The sequence below is a fragment of the Dendropsophus ebraccatus genome, chromosome 8, assembly GCF_027789765.1.
Source record: "Dendropsophus ebraccatus isolate aDenEbr1 chromosome 8, aDenEbr1.pat, whole genome shotgun sequence".
Lineage (NCBI taxonomy): Eukaryota > Metazoa > Chordata > Amphibia > Anura > Hylidae > Dendropsophus > Dendropsophus ebraccatus.
Window position 1 is genome coordinate 89,344,266 of NC_091461.1, and position 19,544 is coordinate 89,363,809.

The following is a 19,544-nucleotide window of genomic DNA, read 5'->3' on the forward strand; positions in this document are numbered from 1 at the left end:
TAGGGAGAGATATAGACAGGTAATACCCAGCCCTGTGTATGGAGAGCTATAGACAGGTAATACCCAGCACTGTGTACAGGGAGAGATATAGACAGGTAATACCCAGCACTGTGTATAGGGAGAGCTATAGACAGGTAATACCCAGCACTGTGTATAGGGAGAGATATAGACAGGTAATACCCAGGCATTGTATATGGAGAGCTATACACAGGTAATACACAGACACTGTGTATAAAGAGCTATAGACAGGTAATACCCAGCACTGTGTATAGGGAGAGATATATACAGTTAATACCCAGCACTGTGTATGGAGAGCTATAGACAGGTAATACCCAGCACTGTGTATGGAAAGATATAGACAGGTAATACCCAGCACTGTGTATAGAGAGCTATAGACAGGTAATACCCAGCACTGTGTATAGAGAGAGAGATAGACAGGTAATACCCAGCACTGTGTATAGGGAGAGATATAGACAGGTAATACCCAGCACTGTGTATAGGGAGAGATATAGACAGGTAATACCCAGCACTGTGTATGGAGAGCTATAGACAGGTAATACCCAGCACTGTGTATAGAGAGCTATAGACAGGTAATACCCAGCACTGTGTATAGGGAGAGATATAGACAGGTAATACCCAGGCATTGTATATGGAGAGCTATAGACAGGTAATACCCAGCACTGTGTATAGGGAGAGATATAGACAGGTAATACCCAGGCATTGTATATGGAGAGCTATACACAGGTAATACACAGACACTGTGTATAAAGAGCTATAGACAGGTAATACCCAGCACTGTGTATAGGGAGAGATATAGACAGGTAATACCCAGCACTGTGTAAGGAGAGCTATACACAGGTAATACCCAGCACTGTATATGGAGAGCTATACACAGGTAATACCCAGCACTGTGTATGGAGAGCTATAGACAGGTAATACCCAGCACTGTGTATAGAGAGCTATAGACAGGTAATACCCAGCACTGTGTATAGAGAGCTATAGACAGGTAATACCCAGCACTGTGTATCGGGAGAGATATAGACAGGTAATACCCAGCACTGTGTATGAAAAGCTATAGACAGGTAATACCCAGCACTGTGTATAGGGAGAGCTATAGACAGGTAATACCCAGCACTGTGTATGGAGAGATATAGACAGGTAATACCCAGCACTGTGTATAGGGAGAGCTATAGACAGGTAATACCCAGCACTGTGTATGGAGAGCTATAGACAGGTAATACCCAGCACTGTGTATGGAGAGCTATAGGTCACCAGAGACAGGTAATACCCAGCACTGTGTATGGAGAGCTATAGGTCACCAGAGACAGGTAATACCCAGCACTGTGTATAGGGAGAGATATAGAAAGGTAATACCCAGCACTGTGTATGGAGAGATATAGACAGGTAATACCCAGCACTGTGTATAGGGAGAGATATAGACAGGTAATACCCAGCACTGTGTATAGGGAGAGCTATAGACAGGTAATACCCAGCACTGTGTATGAAAAGCTATAGGCCACCAGAGACAGGTAATACCCAGCACTGTGTATGGAGAGCTATAGACAGGTAATACCCAGCACTGTGTATAGGGAGAGCTATAGACAGGTAATACCCAGCACTGTGTATGGAGAGCTATAGACAGGTAATACCCAGCACTGTGTATGGAGATCTATAGACAGGTAATACCCAGGCATTGTATATGGAGAGATATAGACAGGTAATACCCAGCACTGTGTATAGAGAGCTATAGACAGGTAATACCCAGCACTGTGTATGGAGAGATATAGACAGGTAATACCCAGCACTGTGTATGGAGAGATATAGACAGGTAATACCCAGCACTGTGTATGGAGAGATATAGACAGCAGCAGAGGTGACACTATACACAGATCAGTCAGTGTTTCCATGGGCGGCAGTACCTCAGTGTCATGTACAGGGGCGGGAATCCTCCTCCTCCTCCTCCTCCTCCTCTGAGACATTTCCTTCTGCAGAGAGGAGTTGTCGCAGGAGAGTGCCGGAGGAGGCGCACAGAGACACGGCCGCTGCCCGCACACTTCCCTGCAGGTAGGTCCTCTGCCCGGGGCTGCCCCTGTCCTCTGCCCGGGGCTGCCCCTGTCCTCTGCCCATGGCTGCCCCTGTCCTCTGCCCGGGGCTGCCCCTGTCCTCTGCCCGGGGCTGCCCCTGTCCTCTGCCCGGGGCTGCCCCTGTCCTCTGCCCGGGACTGCCCCTGTCCTCTGCCCGGGGCTGCCCCTGTCCTCTGCCCGGGGCTGCCCCTGTCCTCTGCCCGGGGCTGCCCCTGTCCTCTGCCCGTGGCTGCCCCTGTCCTCTGTCCGGGGCTGCTCCTGTCCTCTGCCCGGGGCTGCCCCTGTCCTCTGCCCCCTCACACACACACTGCTCGCCCGTGTCCTGTGCTGTGTGCCCGGCTGTGCCCAGCTCTGTAGGGATCCCCACATAGGCCATAGTCCCTATACCCACCAGTCTCCTCATCCCGCAGCCTGTGCTATACCCCACTGGGTGCTCCTCCCCTCTGACAACACTTCTGGGCAGCGGATACTGGGTCTGGGCGACAGGCAGATATAAAAGGAAATTGGTTGTCAATGTATGAACCTTTCATGTATAAGCCAGACCCCTCAGGACCCTTTATAGCTGACATTAGAATCCAGGCTGCTGCCCCCCTCTATCTGTACCCAGCCCCAGACCTGGTACAGGTTAGCAGGTGGCACCCTGGCCCTCCACCCTGTGACACACCCAGCCCCTGAGGCCTCCTATGTGTGTATGTCACCGAGCCCCAACCTGTGGATCTATAGCTGTAGTGGAACTACAACTCCCAGCATACCCAGATAGCATTCTACCTGCTGGGATTTGTAGTTGGAAAGCTTCATGTTTGGGATTACATTGTATGTATTTTGGATTGGGGACCCTGTCCTATGTGTATATCCTATATCTACTGTATATCACTTGTAGGCTACATACACAGTGTATACTAATGAACTTATACAGCAGTACCATTATATACTCAGGGGATGTAGCTTGTGTTTTACAGATAAAGTTGTAGGGTGACACCGCAGACTTCTCTTTCCCTGGCACAGTCTTGCACATCCGTGGAATGAGAAGTATTACTGCAATGTGAGGAGCTCACTGACTGATCCCCATGGGGAAACGTTACTAACACCAGGCTTTTATGTTGTGTCAAGGATATTGTTATATATATTATACAGTATATCGGTATATCTGCATTATGGACAGAGATCAGTATTTTGCAGGTGATCTCGCAGTATGGCAGTGGGAGCAGTCCTCTATTACCACATAAGGGTCTTTTATACTGAGACGCTGATGCAGGTTACCAGGAGAGGATTAGCCGATTGGCGCTGGTTTACTGGCGGTATAAACGATTGCTGGCAGTGGCGTAGCTACCATAGAGGCAGGGTAGGCAGTTGCTATGGGGCCCGTGCAGGAGGGGGGCCCGAGGGAGAAAGTAAGAGCGTGTGTCCTTCTGCTTAACCCCTTATGTACTGCAGTGTGTAAGTGACCTAATGTTTACTTACATGCTGCAACACAAAAAAAGGGTTAGGGTTAACAAAGAGAAGACAGAGATCTCTGCTTTACTGCACTGATAACCTCTGACCTCTATTCTCAGTCAAGTAGGAAAGGAAAGTCTGCAGAGCTCCATGCAGAGGTCAGGGGTTATGAGTGCACCAGCAGTAAAGTATGTGTATGTATATATATATATATATATATATATATATATATATAATGCTTTGTGTTGTGCGTAGTGGAGGGGGGGCCTTACATATTTTTGCTATGGGGCCCCGTGAATCCTAGCTACGCCCCTGATTGCTGGATTGTTCCTGGCCGCTTGCATCACTTTCCATCACACATCCCCAGTTTGCACAGCAAGACGTTGGTGAAGTAGTGCGAGCCCAGAGATTGGCTGACGAATGAGTGATTGATCATTCATTGGCTGATTGCTGGATCCAGTGGGCGGTCCCAATAAGTGATTGACATCCTTCCCTGTATCATTCCGCATACAGATTACTGTCAGTCACTGTTAGTGCCGCCCACTGGACTCCTATATGTAAGAATTACAAGCTGAATCTTTTCCCTCAGAACTATATATAAATGTGCTTAGCTTCTCCTGCCAGCAGACATTATCTCACTACCAACGTGACAGGTCTCCTTTAAGCTGAGCGAGCCTTCATCGGTCTAGCATGTAGAGTAGACAGGGCTATGTCAGGACATACATGTATCAGTCAGAACGTTGCGGGGCTCCTGTGTGTCCGTAGGGGGTGCAGCCATTCTGCTCTTCATCTGCTTGTTTTCACCATCACATGCACAGTACATTCTTCTGCCAGGAACAAGTCTTCTGAGGTCTGTACTAATATCCTTACACAACCTTCATTGTACGTTCTGCTGAGATGAAACCCGTCAGCTTTACTAACATCATAAAGTCATTGCTGACTCTATAGCCGGCAGTGCATGGGTTAAACACGCTCTGGCGATCGTCACTGTTTATTGCTCCTAAAGCAAATAGTGAGTTTCCAGGTCAGAAAATGGCGGCATTGTGACATCAGAGGAGGACTTTCCTGAGTGGGAGGGGAGTTTTCCTGGAGCCAAATGTTTTTGATGTTCCTTTTTTTCCTGTAATCTCATATATATAGAGCGGCGGCCCAGGTCCTGACAGAGCTAGCATTATTCTAGTTCATGACGGATATTTTCCTGTGGTTTCCCGGCCTGGTCACTGCCTGTAGCTGAAAGAGTTGGTGGGTTCCAGTTAGGGCAGGTATGGAGTTGCCTTCACGTTGCTAAATGTATCAGCCGTATAATATGTTACAATAGTTTCTCACTGGCAGGTTGTGCAAGCACAACGCCATATCACGTCAGGACTGAAAGCCTAGACAGAAACATACCTGGTAGTAATGCAATACTGTATCTGCCCTGTCTCATTCATTTATACTAAATATAGCTCTCTTCTTTACAAGCTCATGCTATAAATGGCTTTTATGTGCTACTTGCAGCATGTCAGCTGCTTAGGAATAGCAACACGGAGCTCTACTATATTGATAAACAAAAAAGCAGGCTAAAGCTTTGGCTGTCCAGGCATGATGGGAGTTGTAGTTATACAACAGCTGGAGAGCCAAGGTTCCCTACCCTGCCCTAACAGTTCTCACTATCTAAAGGCCCCAGTACACATAGGAGAAATGTCGCCGACATCAGCCAGAGCAGCCACTTACTGTACCGCATTCTCATTGGTTGGAAAGGCTTCTGACTGTCCACTGACAGAAGGATGGGGGATGGTGAATCTTAATACTTGATCATTTTATTCTTCCTGAGGATAAGCTGCCACCAGTTATCAGCAGAATGAGTGTACGTACCTGATAATCCATGTAAATGGGGCCAGCGATGAGCCAATGAAGGAGAAAAAAGCCAGTTTGTCGACTGAAAGGAATTTTTATGTGGACAATAAAATAATTGTTACCGGCCACACATTGCCCTGTGTAAACGGAAGAGGTGCGGCCGACTGATAAATGGCCGTACAAACAATCCAGCAACCTGCAAGGTACTGGAGCCCTTGCAGTGTGAGGCTATGTTCACACTACGTCAGTGCCGCAGAAATCACGGCCGTTGTTACAATGGCCGTGATTCCTGCGGCACTTACGTAGTGCTGCAGCCCGAGGGAATCCCGGATGGAAGGTAATACACTCCGGATGGGATCCCTAGCGGCACTGTAGTAAAAACTGACATGTCTGCGCGCCCGCATCAGAACTCCCCACAGCACTCAATAGAGCAGTGAATAGCGGCCGCAGAAAACCCTGTCAGTTCACACAATAGAGCGAGCGGCTCTGGCCCCTCGCCCTATTGTGTGCTGTGGGGAGTTCTGATGCAGGCGCGCACAGATGCGCCCACATCAGTACTCTGCGGCCCGAAAGATCATCCGGCCCGGGACGATCTTTTCAGAGACAGTCTCTTACTAAGTGTGAACATAGCCGCCTGAAGGATCATAAAAGGAGTGTTGATCAACAAGATTAGTGCTGGTTATTGTGCAGCTGTCGCCCCATGTGAAGGGTCCTGTACTCCCCTGATCCTGGTGAAGATGCATGAATTCTTCAATGGACTGAGTGTGCATGTGTATACAGGGCGATCGGGAGCAATAGCTGACGGTCAAATGAGCATTCTTCTCACACTTATTGAACATGTATGAGTGTCTTTATTGGGGTTTCTTTAACCAACCCCAGTGCCAGCCACTGAGCCACTCACTATGTTCCCTTCAATGATTCCCAGCTAAATCTGCTATAAACACACTGGTCCAAATGGGGTAAAGGTCTCTGCTTCCGTCGCTTTCCGCCAAAAGAATTGGCATGTCAACGGAAGCGGGACTTGCGAGCCATCCCATAGAGACAATGTGTGACACTGAGGCAGGCGGGATTCCGACACTTTTGCTCTGTGTGAACATACTCTAAGGCCAGAATCTGATGTTGGGGCTTCTAATTTCATAGAGGTTGGAGATTCCCAGCCTATAGACCACTGACCAATAAATTCTTAGGGTGTGTTTACACAGACTGATTTATATGACAGATTTTTGAAGCCAAAGCCAGGAACAGACCATAAACAGAGAACAGGTCATAAAGGAAAGACTGAGATTTCTCCTCTTCTCAAATCCATTCCTGGCTTTGGCTTCAAAACTCTGGTCACATCTGTATATGGGAGCACCGTTGTTCTACAGCATTATAAAAGCAGTACAGTGAAACTGGTGGAGTGCCAGCTTTGACGGACTCTAATAATTTATAATGGGTTTGTCGATTTCTCTCATGGCATCTGTTTTGTTACAGCAGGAAGTAGGTCAGCTTGTTGCACAGGGTGTTTTTGCCAATTTTCACGTAATCTGCAGCCGTGGTTGTGACTGGCACCTCCTACACTGGTGTGAACACAGCCTTATACTGGCACACACTATACGCCTCTTCACAACCCTGCACAGCACCCTTTTTTGGACCCTTTTTATAGCATTTACAACCTCCCATGAATATGTACCCATACAGAACATACAGTACATACAGCGATGTTGGATGACATAGTGACGCTCACAATCAGCAATGTAGTTTATCCCATAGGTGATCTCTGGGGTGGAGGTCAGGACTCACAGCCTGTCACATCATGTCTAGTATGTACACAGGGGCACTGTCACACTGGAACAGGAAAGGATCTTACCCACAAAGTTGTAGATAGAGACACAGATATATGTGACCAATAGAGATGAGGGACTTTCGTGCATGCTGGGGTTTTGGTAAACCTGAATGCTTTGCATTTGACTGCCGGTGACTGAAGAAGTTGGAGGCAGCCCTAAGGCTGCCCCAGGACTCCCTAGGGTTGTGTCCATTGTGGCCACCGATTAGCAAATGCAGATTGTTTGGAAGAACCCGAGCCTGTTCAAGGTTTGCTCATCTCTAGTGGCCACCAAAGACCCCCTTTAAATCCTGAAGGAGATGGCTTATGATTGTGTGATCTCTCTGCCTAATTACCTGTAAGCTGAGCTTAGAAAGTGGATTATAAATGTAATTAGAACAAAGGTTGTAGTTAAATAAGCGGGATGGAAAATGCTGGAGATGAGAGTCTATTATCTGTCCTGGGAGCATTACACTGTGGTATGTTAGTGAGTGCTGTGCCTGTGACTTCCCCCGCCACGTAGGGTTGTGGGTAGGGCTCTTACTGACAGTCATGTGTTGTCACTCAGGAGATAGAGAAGCAGGAAATAGAAGTTTTATATAGCTCAAGAGATAGAGAAGAGAGTAGTAAACTTCTCAGAGATCACTGACTATTAACACTTTCTTGGTATACATTCAGATTGCATTGCCTTGTTGCACTAAATTTCCTATTTGCTGGCGTTAGGTGCAGTCATCAGGTCTGTCCATATCATGTATTAAATGGTATGGATTGGCAGTATTGTATTCCAATTGTTAAAAGCATTTTCATACCCTAAACTCAGCTCCAATTTATTGTTAAAATTTTAATGTGTAAAAAAAATCTATGGATTGTTGGTTCCTTTATTAAATAGTTGTATGTTTTCCTGGCCCGATAAAGGTCACATATGGCCGAAACGTTGTCAAGTTATGTACTTTGAATAAAGGAAGCGCTCATAACAGATCTCTGGTGCACTGTCCATATCAGATTAAGGGGGTATCTGACAACCTTAAAGGGGCTTTGCACATAAACTGCAAGGGTGCTTCGAGTCAGACCCCACTGGACCTTTCTGAGGGTAGGCCATCAGTTTTTATGAGCTGGATAACTCCATTAACATCTGAAATGTGTTTCTTGGCTCACTATACTTACAGATTAGAAGGTTTGTTGACCTGTATTGTGGTCTTTCAGGTTCTGAATACACAACGTGTTTCATTCCCACTTAAGTTCAGGGAAATTCCAGTAATTCCACCTTCGACCAGAGGCAAAGACCTTGTTGTCTGTGAGTGAGGGGAGAATCTGTGGAGATGTTCCCCCTAAGAGCACAGCAGCCCGTTAGTGTCCGTATCACAGTAATAATTATAGTGCTTGAAAAGCACTATATTGTAATCCGTATTCTTCTTCCGTTTCTTCTTCTTCTTCTTCTTCCAGCCATTTTTCTGCGCGTAATACAGCCCGAACCGCTTTGTGCACACACTCCGTTCAAACTGCGTTTCGAAGCCCTCGGCGGTGTGTGGTGTGCTATCTATTTTTCGTTTCGATCGGATTTGTCGTTTTTAAGAAATTTACGTTTAAAGACCCTGAATTTCCCATAGAAAATAATGGCCCATTGCAAATAATGGCCACACACTAACCGCTGACAGCCAATCACAGCACATATGCAAATAGCTGAAATATAGCAGCCAATAGGAACTCTAAGGTCTCGTCATGCAATGTATCACACCATCCACAGTCACATGTCCACTATTGGCCAATAGAAGATGTAATATATGGAAGGTCCTTAACGATTTTGTCTCCCTGACATGAGTAAGATTGTCATGGTAACCGAGCAATGATCTTTACCATTATAAGTACTCAGATCGCTCTTAAAGGGACTCAGGTCGCCCTTAAAGGAACGCAAGTCGCTCTTAAAGGGACCCAAGTCTCTCTTAAAGGGACGGGAGCCATGTCGCTCTTAAAGGGACCCAAGTTGCTCTTAAAAGGACGGGAGCCATGTCGCTCTTAAAGGGACCCAAGTTGCTCTTAAAGGGACGGGAGCCATGTCGCTTTTAAAGGGACCCAAGTTGCTCTTAAAGGGACGGGAGCCAAGTCGCTCTTAAAGTGGCGGGACCCAAGTCGCTCTTAAAGGGACGGGACCCAAGTCACTCTTAAAGGGTCCCATGTAGCTCTTAAAGGGATCCAAGTCGCTCTTAAAGGGACGGGACCCAAGTTGCTCTTAAACGGACGGGACACATGTCGCTCTTAAAAGGGACTCAAGTCACTCCAAAAAGGTATGGGAACCATGTCGCTCTTAAAGAGACCCATGTCGCTAGAGGGACCTGGGTCCCTTTAAGAGCGGCCCGGGTACCTTTTAAGAGCGAAATATGTCCCTTCAAGAGCGACCAAGGTCCCTTTAAGAGCGAAATTGGTTCCTTTAAGAGCGACCTGGGTCCCTTCTAGAGCAAAATATGTCCCTTTAAGAGCGACCTGGGTCCCTTTAAGAGCGAAATATGTCCCTTTAAGAGCGACCTGGGTCCCTTTAAGAGCGAAATTGGTCCCTTTAAGAGTGAAATTGGTCCGTTTAAGAGCGACCTGGGTCCCTTTAAGAGCGAAATATGTCCCTTCAAGAGCGAAATATGTCCCTTTAAGAGCGAAATATGTCCCTTTAAGAGCAAAATGGGTCCTTTTAAGAGCAACCTGGGTCCCTTTAAGAGCGAAATGGGTCCCTTTAAGAGCAAATTGGGTCCCTTTAAGAGCGACCTGGGTCCCTTTAAGAGCGAAATGGGTCCCTTTAAGAGCAAAATATGTCCCATTAAGAGCTAAATATGTCCCTTTAAGAGCAAAATATGTCCCTTTAAGAGCAAAATGGGTCCCTTTAAGAGCGACCTGGGTCCCTTTAAGAGCGAAATTGGTCCCTTTTAAGCGTAAAATTGGTCCCTTTAAGAGTGAAATTGGTCCCTTTAAGAGCGATCTGGGTCCCTTTAAGAGCAAAATGGGTCCCTTTAAGAGCGACCTGGGTCCCTTTAAGAGCGACCTGGGTCCCTTTAAGAGCAATCTGGGTCCCTTTAAGAGCAAAATGGGTCCCTTTAAGAGCAAAATATGTCCCTTTAAGAGCGAAATGGGTCCCTTTAAGAGCAAAATGGGTCCCTTTAAGAGCGACCTGGGTCCCTTTAAGAGCGAAATATGTCCCTTTAAGAGCGAAATATGTCCCTTTAAGAGCAAAATGGGTCCTTTTAAGAGTGACCTGGGTCCCTTTAAGAGCAAAATTGGTCCCTTTAAGAGCAAAATGGGTCCCTTTAAGAGCGAAATTGGTCCCTTTAAGAGTGAAATTGGTCCCTTTAAGAGCGACCTGGGTCCCTTTAAGAGCGACCTGGGTCCCTTTAAGAGCAAAATATGTCCCTTTAAGAGCAAAATGGGTCCTTTTAAGAGCGACCTGGGTCCCTTTAAGAGCGAAATATGTCCCTTTAGCGAATCGGGCCCCTTTAAGAGCGAAATGGGTCCCTTTAAGAGCGTCCCGGGTCCCTTTAAGAGCGACCTGGGTCCCTCTAAGAGCGAAATTGGTCCCTTTAAGAGCGACGTGGGTCCCTTTAAGAGTGAAATAGGTCCCTTTAAGAGCGAAATAAGTTCCTTTAAGAGCAAAATAAGTCCCTTTAAGAGCGAAATGGGTCCCTTTAAGAGCGACCTGGGGCCCTTTAAGAGCGAAATATGTCCCTTTAAGAGTGACCTGGGGCCCTCTAAGAGCGACCTGGGGCTCTTTAAGAGCAAAATATGTACCTTTCAGAGTGAAATATGTACCTTTAAGAGCAAAATGGGTCCCTTTAAGTGCGACATGGGTCCCTTTAAGAGCCACCTGGGTCCCTTTAAGAGCCACTTGGGTCCCTTTAAGTGCAACGGGGACCCTTTAAGAGCGACCTGGGGCCCTTTTAGAGTGAAATTGGTCCCTTTAAGAGTGATCTGGGTTCTTTAAGAGCGAAATGGGTTCCATTAAGAGAGACCTGGGTCCCTTTAAGAGCGACCTGGGTACCTTTAAGAGCGACCTGGGACCCTTTAAGAGCGACCTGGGACCCTTTAAGAGCGACCTGGGTCCCTTTAAGAGCGACCTGGGTTCCGTTAAGAGTGACCTGGGTCCCTTCAAGAGCAAAGGGACCCACGTCGCTCTTAAAGCGACCCAGGTCGCTCCTAAAGGGACCCATGTCGCTCCTAAAGGGACCCATGTCGCTCCTAAAGGGACGGGAGCCAAGTTGCTCTTAAAGGGATGGGACCCAAGTCGCTCTTAAAGGGACGGCACCCAGGATTAAAGTTAAATGGAAGTCACTGGTAAAGGGGCGCTCTTTTCAAGCACTATGTATTTCCCTGGAAATGCAAATCTAGTTCTACTCTATTATTCACTGTCATAAACAGTGTAATGAAACAGAGGTAGGAAACATTACATAACGGTACTGTAGGCATGAGCAAACTATTACTCAATAGCATTCCATTCTGTTGTTCATAGTCTTCTGATAACCTACTTTCTCTTTGGGAAGATAATACTAAGTGCAGAACCGCAAGCTATAGTGGTGTACACTAGGTGAGTAAAGACAGTGTGGGGTGAGTGTGCTGCTCTTCTTCAGGGACACATTGCCTGCCATCTGCATGATATGTAATCTTATATGGAACTGAATTATGTCCTAACAGAGCTGTGGCCTGTCTGCTTGTACAGATCATTTAAAATGTTAGATACTATAGATTGCATACTTATCTACAACTTTCCCACAAGTTCACAAACTATACAAACTATTGGGGAATTTTACCATAAGAATTACACTGCTTTTCTTCTGTATGTTTTTTTTTTTTTTTTTTACAAAGATTGTGCAAATAGCTATTTGTGCAAAATTTTTGACACTTATTTGATAACCAGTTTTACCAAAACCAGAAATTTATCCAAATCACAAAATAATATATAGTTCTCAATTGATCAATAAACACTAAATTACTTTGTGTGATCCCAGTCTCAAAACTAAAAATGTTGTTCTAGTTTTATGACAACTAAGGAAGCCATACACCTTCAATAAGTGACGGCCCGCTGCCGATAATGGCCGTCAGTTCTGTCTCCTGCCCATCCTCCCCATACACTGGAATGTTTAGCACGGCCGAGCATTCCTGTGTTCTTCATGGGGAGGGGTAAGATGCAGTGAGAAAGCTGTCACTGCGGTCTCTCTCTCCCTGAACAAAGCATGTCAGGTGGTGATTTTCCATCACGTATGCAAGTATACATGACTACAGTCTAAAGGCCATATTACACCAAACAATTATCGGCTGTACTTGACCAATTGTTTGGCCAGTTCTTTGGTGTAATAGCATGCATAATGGCGGCTGATTGTGGTCTTTCAATATGTTGAAAGATGCCATTCATGTCAGTGACAGTCTGCTGCTGGCCGCCTTGAGCAATAGGAGCGGCAGCAGACCGTCACTCCCACAGCTCCTGCTCAATGTCTGTGCATGTAATAGCACAGACAGCGAGCAGGGAACGGGGGAAGCGTGCGCTAACCTGACAGGTCGGCACTCGCTTCCCCCTCATTATGGTGCCATTATCATGAAGGTGTATGAGGTTCCCATCTGAGGTTGACTCTCCACAATTCTGTTTCTTTGTTCCATTTAGGCAACAAACAGAGGTAAACATATGACTTTCCAACATTACATCCGTCATCATTCACTTCAATGAAAAAAAAAAACATAACGTCTACTCTCCCTTTGACGTTGTTGCCTATTTTTTTTTTTTTTTTTTACAGAAGGACAACTGAACCCAGCCAAATACTATGGCAATGGTTATCTGCATCAGACAAGCCTGATAGATTACTGCTTGGGATGGGTTTACAAACAAACCGTATACATGAAATATTGTGTGCGTGCTCTTGTTGGTAAATATGGCCAGGTGATGGGGGAGGGGCTTTATATAAGACTGGTGTATGGTAACGCCTGTCTTGATATATGTCTTTATATATGTCTTTTTCATAAAATACATTGAGTGGTATGTGACATCACTGGCACTGGCGTCAACAGGAAATTTCTGACCAGTATACCAGAAACTTTTTTCCCTCTAGATGTTTAAAGTGAATGTACCAATTCCTTACTGTTTTTTTTTTTTTTTACACTGTCTGGTCGGGGATGGTACAGAGATCCTGGTGGCGTGGTTAATTTTTCAAAACGCTACTCTTTGGCCCACTTTATGCACTGGAGGTGGGCCCCACACCCCCAGTCTAACAATATTCCCTCGCTGATGTGCCTCGATCAGAATAAAGTCTGGCCGCATCACCGGGGAGGGGATATCCTTACACTGGGTGCGCAGTGCATAGAGTGGGCCAAAGTGCACATGAAGAAATTGGTGCCGATCGCAGGAATCGGGCAGTGTTTTGAGAAATGCACCCCTGACCTGATAGTGTAAAAAAAATTCTGTGAGCGAATACGCTTTAAAATGAAAAAACAAAACAGTATGCTCCCCTTGCTCCTTCCCTGGTGCTCCTGTTCCGTGCACTGGTGTGAATGTTCAGCTGCAGATTTCCCTGTGAAATTGTGTGTGAACATACCCTAATAGTAAAGTGCTGTGTTTAGCCAATATAATGACTGCAGCCAGGTCCTAGTCCTGTCCCGGCTTGTGTGGTGGTCAGCACTTTCTTGTATTTCTGGTCTAGCAGGTGGTCCTTCTAGGAGTGGCATTGTACATAGAAGCCAGCACCGCAAGTCTTGTATCATATCATTTCATCAGACACAGAACAAAGACTTTAGTCAGGTAGGTAACTCTTAGCTAGTCTCCTTTGGATGGCAATGTACTACTTTAGGATTCATGCAGTGTAGGTAGTTACAATAGTACAGGTTTGATTGTTGGTAACAAATGCTGACTGGGCTCATAGACTGCCGTGCACCATATTTACCGAGGGTGACTCCACACAAGTCATAGCAAAATCTTTTATAGTTCGGCTGTCACTTTTGGTCGCTAGCAGCCAGACACTCATATATCTCTATAATAAAGGTCTATGGCCCGTGTTCAAACTCTTTTGTAATACCATGAAACTTCCCTTTCTCCTGAGTTGACTCATTGCATAGAAAATGCTGTTGGCAAACAATGAATAATGTATAAGGCATTTATAACGTGGGTGAGCGAGGTTACAATGCTGTAGCTGTTTGTGTTGGTTGACGTGCTTCCTATAATACATGTATTTTATACTTTTTATTGACTTTCGAGTATTGTAAGAGTAACATAACTATGTAACGCGGCTGGTTCTACTTGTTGTCACCTGTGGTTGTTGGGGGTTGCTGGCTGGTGCCATGGCTGGAGCTGACAGCTGTATGTTAAGGTGTTACTATACATTGGTTATCTAGTGTTATACTACTGCTTGGATCAGTGCATGGCTTGTATGGTGCTGTTACCAGGCATGCTCTCCTAAGTGTTAGTAAAGACTGTGTGGGTGGGACGGGACCTGGCAGCTGCTGTAGCTATTTTCATAGCAAACACTCCCTAAGTGCATTAGGCACACAGGCTCCAGGCCTTGTTCATAGCTAAGCTGGGTGAGGAATCCGCCCTTCTCTAGCTCTAATATCCGTACTTATAAACAAATCCAGGAAGCCTGTATGAAGCTGCGGCTGGCTCCGGCAGTGCTCCTTACCAGGTAAATGCTAGCTCCCGCTGTGTGCCTTGTAGAAACTACTCACTTAGTAGCTTTCCTGTAGCAGGCCTTGCTTGTTTTCTGCTAAGTCAGTGTGCACATGGTAGATAAAGGTATATAGGAAACAAGCAGATACACAGCTTTCATAATCTACATTCCATAGGCTGTAGTAACCGTGCCCTTAGGGTCCTATTCCACCGGACGATTATCGTTTGCATAATCGTTAACGGTTAACGATCTCAAACGACCGCTATTGCGAATGACCTGAAAACGTTCACTCATTTCCATGGAACGATAATCGTTACTTATGATCGTATTTGCGATCGTTTTTTCTTCGCTATTTATTCGCTATTGCGTTCGTATCTATTGCGAACGACTGAACGATGTCTTATTCAATGCGAACGATTTGCGAACGAGCAACGATAAAAATAGGTCCAGGTCTTATAAAGCGATCAACGATTTCTCGTTCGGTCGTTAATCGTTAATTGCATTTCAAACGAACGATTATCGTTTAGATTCGAACGATTTAACGATAATCTGAACGATAATCGTCCGGTGGAATAGGGCCCTTAGGTTATACCAGTAAGAAGCTTCACATAGGGAAAAACAATGGAAAGATTGCACAGGTATTTTCTAATATGATATAAAGTCTCCATGTTTGGGATGGGGAACCTTCGGCCCTCCAACTGTTGCAAGACTACTATTCCCATCATGCCTGGACAACCAAAGCTAAAGCCTCCGCTGCCCAGGCATGATGGGAATTGTAGTTTTGCAACAGCTGGAGGGCAGATGGTTCCCCATCCCTGGTATAAAGGCTTCCTTCCAATCTATGGAGCTTCTGTACCCAAGAAAAACACCTTATTTCTTGGTGCATAGCTTCTCTGAGATGGTTCCTATACCCAGGCTGGTGCACGTTGGTGCTGAATGACACTGGGAACACCTGGTTTTATTTACCAAGCGTCACTTAACAAGACAAAATTGTATAAAGATAATCTGTCATGTCTTTTATAGTTCTGTATACACGGCCTGGAGGCTTCATTACACCAGTGAGCAAACTGTTCCTGTGGTTGCCGCATGTGCAGCAAGAACAAGCTGCAGACAAGAAGTGGGGTTGGTGCCCATAGCCGCTCGTATGATCAGGGCTTTCACTCTCATGTCTGCTGGAGATCATAATGATACCAGCATCACTTGTCCTTTCTAGTTTCCATACATACCTTGGGCAGTCACCCCTCCACACTATTCCAGCTATGTAAAACATGTGGCCATTGTTACTTGCAGGGTACAAGAGCAGAAGTGTATGTGTCTGTTCCTATGGAGCCTTCATACTGGGATTTATGGCCACAGTGACTGTAACCTCACAGCAATAGGGCACGGTTGTGCTGCCGTTTTACAAAAGACGCAATAATGTTTGGCTGTAATTTCATGGAAATCATACCAATAAATTGTAATTTGCCCGCTCCATGGACTCTTAGTACTACCAGCTATTCTATAACAGGGGCATTCATACAAGCAAGTCAACAAACAAAACATATTTAGGGTCTAGTATTTCCAGAGGGTGATAGTGTGCCACGGGCCAAAGCTATGAGTCGTAACATGTTTTATTAACATGTCGACCAATGCTGTCAGAGGTGAGAGCAGCGTATTCATTAGGTGCCCTTGTGATTGACAGACAGCTCCCATCACTATGACTGAGCATATGGAGAATACACCAGACTCATCCCTGCCGCCATCAGGCACATACCATAGAATGTAAAATGCAAGTGCTTCTGAGCACCTATTTCCAAAGGCAACACTACCACACTATGTGAATATACCCTGGTGATTACTGTATGTATGCAGAATAATCTCAGTAAATAAATACATTATATGGTATACCCAGCTCAGACATTTATGGCTTGGCCACAGAAGAGGTGGCCACACATGTGCTTGTTCTACTTACTATGGTTGCTGCGGGTCCCAGGACCCCCATTCTGGATCTGAAAGTGTAAGCTAGGTGTACTTGCTTAGGAAATATTCAAAAGCAGTAGATATGTTGTAGAAATGGGGTTGTATTGGCCACCAGTACATGGATTTCTACAGGCCTCATTGACATGAATAGGACAGTTGCAGAAAACTCAGCTGCAGACTTGCTGTTTGCATTCACTGTACATGCACTACAATACAGAGATGCATTGATATTCATCACACCTTTTATTTCAGGTGCAGAGAATCAGACTAAAACATGAGTTATCCTGGTTATCCTCCGATGGGCGGTTTTCCACCTATCCCTTCAGGTAAGAAATACCAACCTTTCTATGTATATATGGGAGGGGGGGGGGGTGACTACTGTAAAACTGTCTAATCCCTAGTCAGTGCAGACTAGATTCACACAGGACGGATCAGCTGTGGAGTTTATGCTGTACACTCACAGCTAAATCCGCATCTTTCTTCAGGGGTTCCAGGTGTCTGGACATCCCGCTCAGCCAATCTGTGCGCTGCCCTGCCTTAAGGCCCTATTCCACAGAACTTTTTCGAACGATTATCGTTCATAAAATCGTTCAAACGACCGCTCGTTAACGATATTCGTTCTGTGGAATAGCTGTAAACGAGCGAACGACAACAGCGAAATCGTCGTTGAGTCTTTACTATTTTTTTTTCAACAATAATTCGCTAATCTTTTCGTTGAATAAAAAAATCTTTCAGTCGTTCTTGAAATGTCTACCTACATTTCCCCACGTTTTAAACGACCATGTAACGATGTAACGACCGCAAAAAAATCGTTACACTACAGATATCATTCACGTTCCCACACGTATTGTGTTATCGTTCGCTTAAAAAAATCGTTAAGTGCTTGTTAACGAGCGGTCGTTGGAGCGAGTCTATGAACGATAATCGTTCCGTGAAATAGGGCTATTAGTGACACTGTGCAACAGTGATAAAGCACACAGAGGAGACAGTATCTCTTTAAGACAATGTATATTATTTTGGCCTTTGTCTGTTATTTAGTTCAACTAAACTCTAGTAAAATGGCTGATATTTCATACACCCATTTATTTTATGGTGGTAATATTATGTGCATAGACCTTTCTTTGGGTCTTTCACAGTCCAAAATATACACCTTTTTGGACGTATAATGTAAATTAGGGCCGTTACTTAAAATGATGCATATGAAAGCTTTGATATTTTTTTTTATGCCTCATTTGCATCCCATTTGAAGCATCTTCTGTTCTGCCTTTTTACATTAGCTGATATTTATTTGGTTATGGCTTTAGAATCCTTGTGGTTACGTTAGGTATTTTATTTTCTTGCTCATAAAAAATGTTTTAGTTTTTCTTAGGTAAATTATGTTTCCTTTGTTTCTCTGCCGCAGGCGGTAACCCATGGGGGGCACCCAGTAACCCTCCTCCCATTGGACTGGATATGCAATCGGGCTTCTCTCAGCAGTACAATCCACAGCAATATATGGTGAGTGCATCAATAAAAACACCTTTTATTAGTCCTTAAAGGGGTATTCCAGGAAAAATTCACTTTTCCCCTATCCTATAAAGTAAGAGATCGCAGGGGGTCCGACCTTTGTACCCCCCGCTGATTTCCATATTGAGTCCCACAGGCTCTGTTGTGAATAGAGCTATGGATATGGCACGTGATACGCGACTCTATTCATTTCTATTGAGAGACAGAAAGAGCGCTGTACTCGACTCTTTCTATCGGTTCCATAGGAATGAATAGAGCTGCAGGTCGCACACGGAGGTCCAACCCCCTCCAATCTCCTACTTTTTCCCTATTCTTTTGATAGGGTAAGAGTACAAACACACACACCGTATACGCAGCGTATTTACTGCTGCGATACGCAGCAGATTAGATCTAAATAACTGAACACAGCATCAAGTCTTGACCATCAAATCTGCTGCAGATCTGCTGCGTATCTGCTGCATATACGGTGTGTGTGTTTGTACCCTAAAAGTGAATTTTCCTAGACAACCTCTTTGAAAGAAAACTGTCATCAAGGTTGTTAAAGGTTTTTGAATATAAAAAAAGGACTGTTTGTGATCCTTTGTAGGGGTTAGGGATGGGCAAGGAAAGCAGTTCCCCAATATACAGATATCATCCCCTTTATGAGCTTTTCTGCTGGTATACACATCCATTAGTAGAATAAAGCCCCCATACTCGCACAGGATTCTGTACTCTAAGTTGGTAATAAATGATACATGTCTGATAACAATAAGGCCAGATTCACACGTCCGTGATATACTGTCTGTAATCTTTTTATATTACAAACTGAACTACGAGACTCCTTGCATTATAATGCATTAAGTGGCTGGAGCAGTAATAAATTATGATGCAGGGAGTCCCTAGTTCAGTCCGTGATATACAAGGAGCATACAGACCGTATGTCATGGACGTGTGAATCTGGCCTTAGTATATTTACTCATGATGCTGTCTAAAGGAGTCGTCCATTTACCACGCAAACACATCAGAATAAAGTGGCGTCATGTGTGCACACTGCTCTTTCATTCATTGTCTATAGGACTGCTGAATAAAGCTCCATGCTGTACTTTGCTATGCCCTAACCTGTGAGTAGGGGATAAATGTTGTTTGTGGGACGATCCCTTTAAAGCCTACCTGTCATTATAAAAAATGTTTGACATGTCTCAGAGACGTGTCAAAAGTTTTGAACGGTCCGGGTCTAACCGATCAGGAGAATGAGCCAGGAGAAGTCTACATGCAGCATCTTCACTCCCAGCTCTGTGACCAGGACGGACCGACACAGAGGGA

The 19,544-nt window shown here is 45.2% G+C and overlaps 1 protein-coding gene across 2 annotated transcripts in view; it reads left to right on the plus strand.

Moving 5' to 3' along the window:
* The first annotated feature begins 1,979 nt into the window (after positions 1-1,979).
* Positions 1,980-19,544, plus strand: part of ANXA11 (annexin A11) — a 34,358-nt gene continuing 16,793 nt past the window's right edge. Inside the window, exons 1-3 of one of the 2 annotated variants that reach the window (XM_069980903.1) lie at positions 1,980-2,064; positions 16,989-17,062; positions 18,139-18,233. In XM_069980903.1, the coding sequence (XP_069837004.1) occupies positions 17,011-17,062; positions 18,139-18,233 (147 nt within the window). In that variant the 5' untranslated portion in view covers positions 1,980-2,064; positions 16,989-17,010. Of the gene's footprint in view, positions 2,065-14,716; positions 14,793-16,988; positions 17,063-18,138; positions 18,234-19,544 lie in introns of those variants that run through there. The other variant, XM_069980904.1, reaches the window with a different exon arrangement.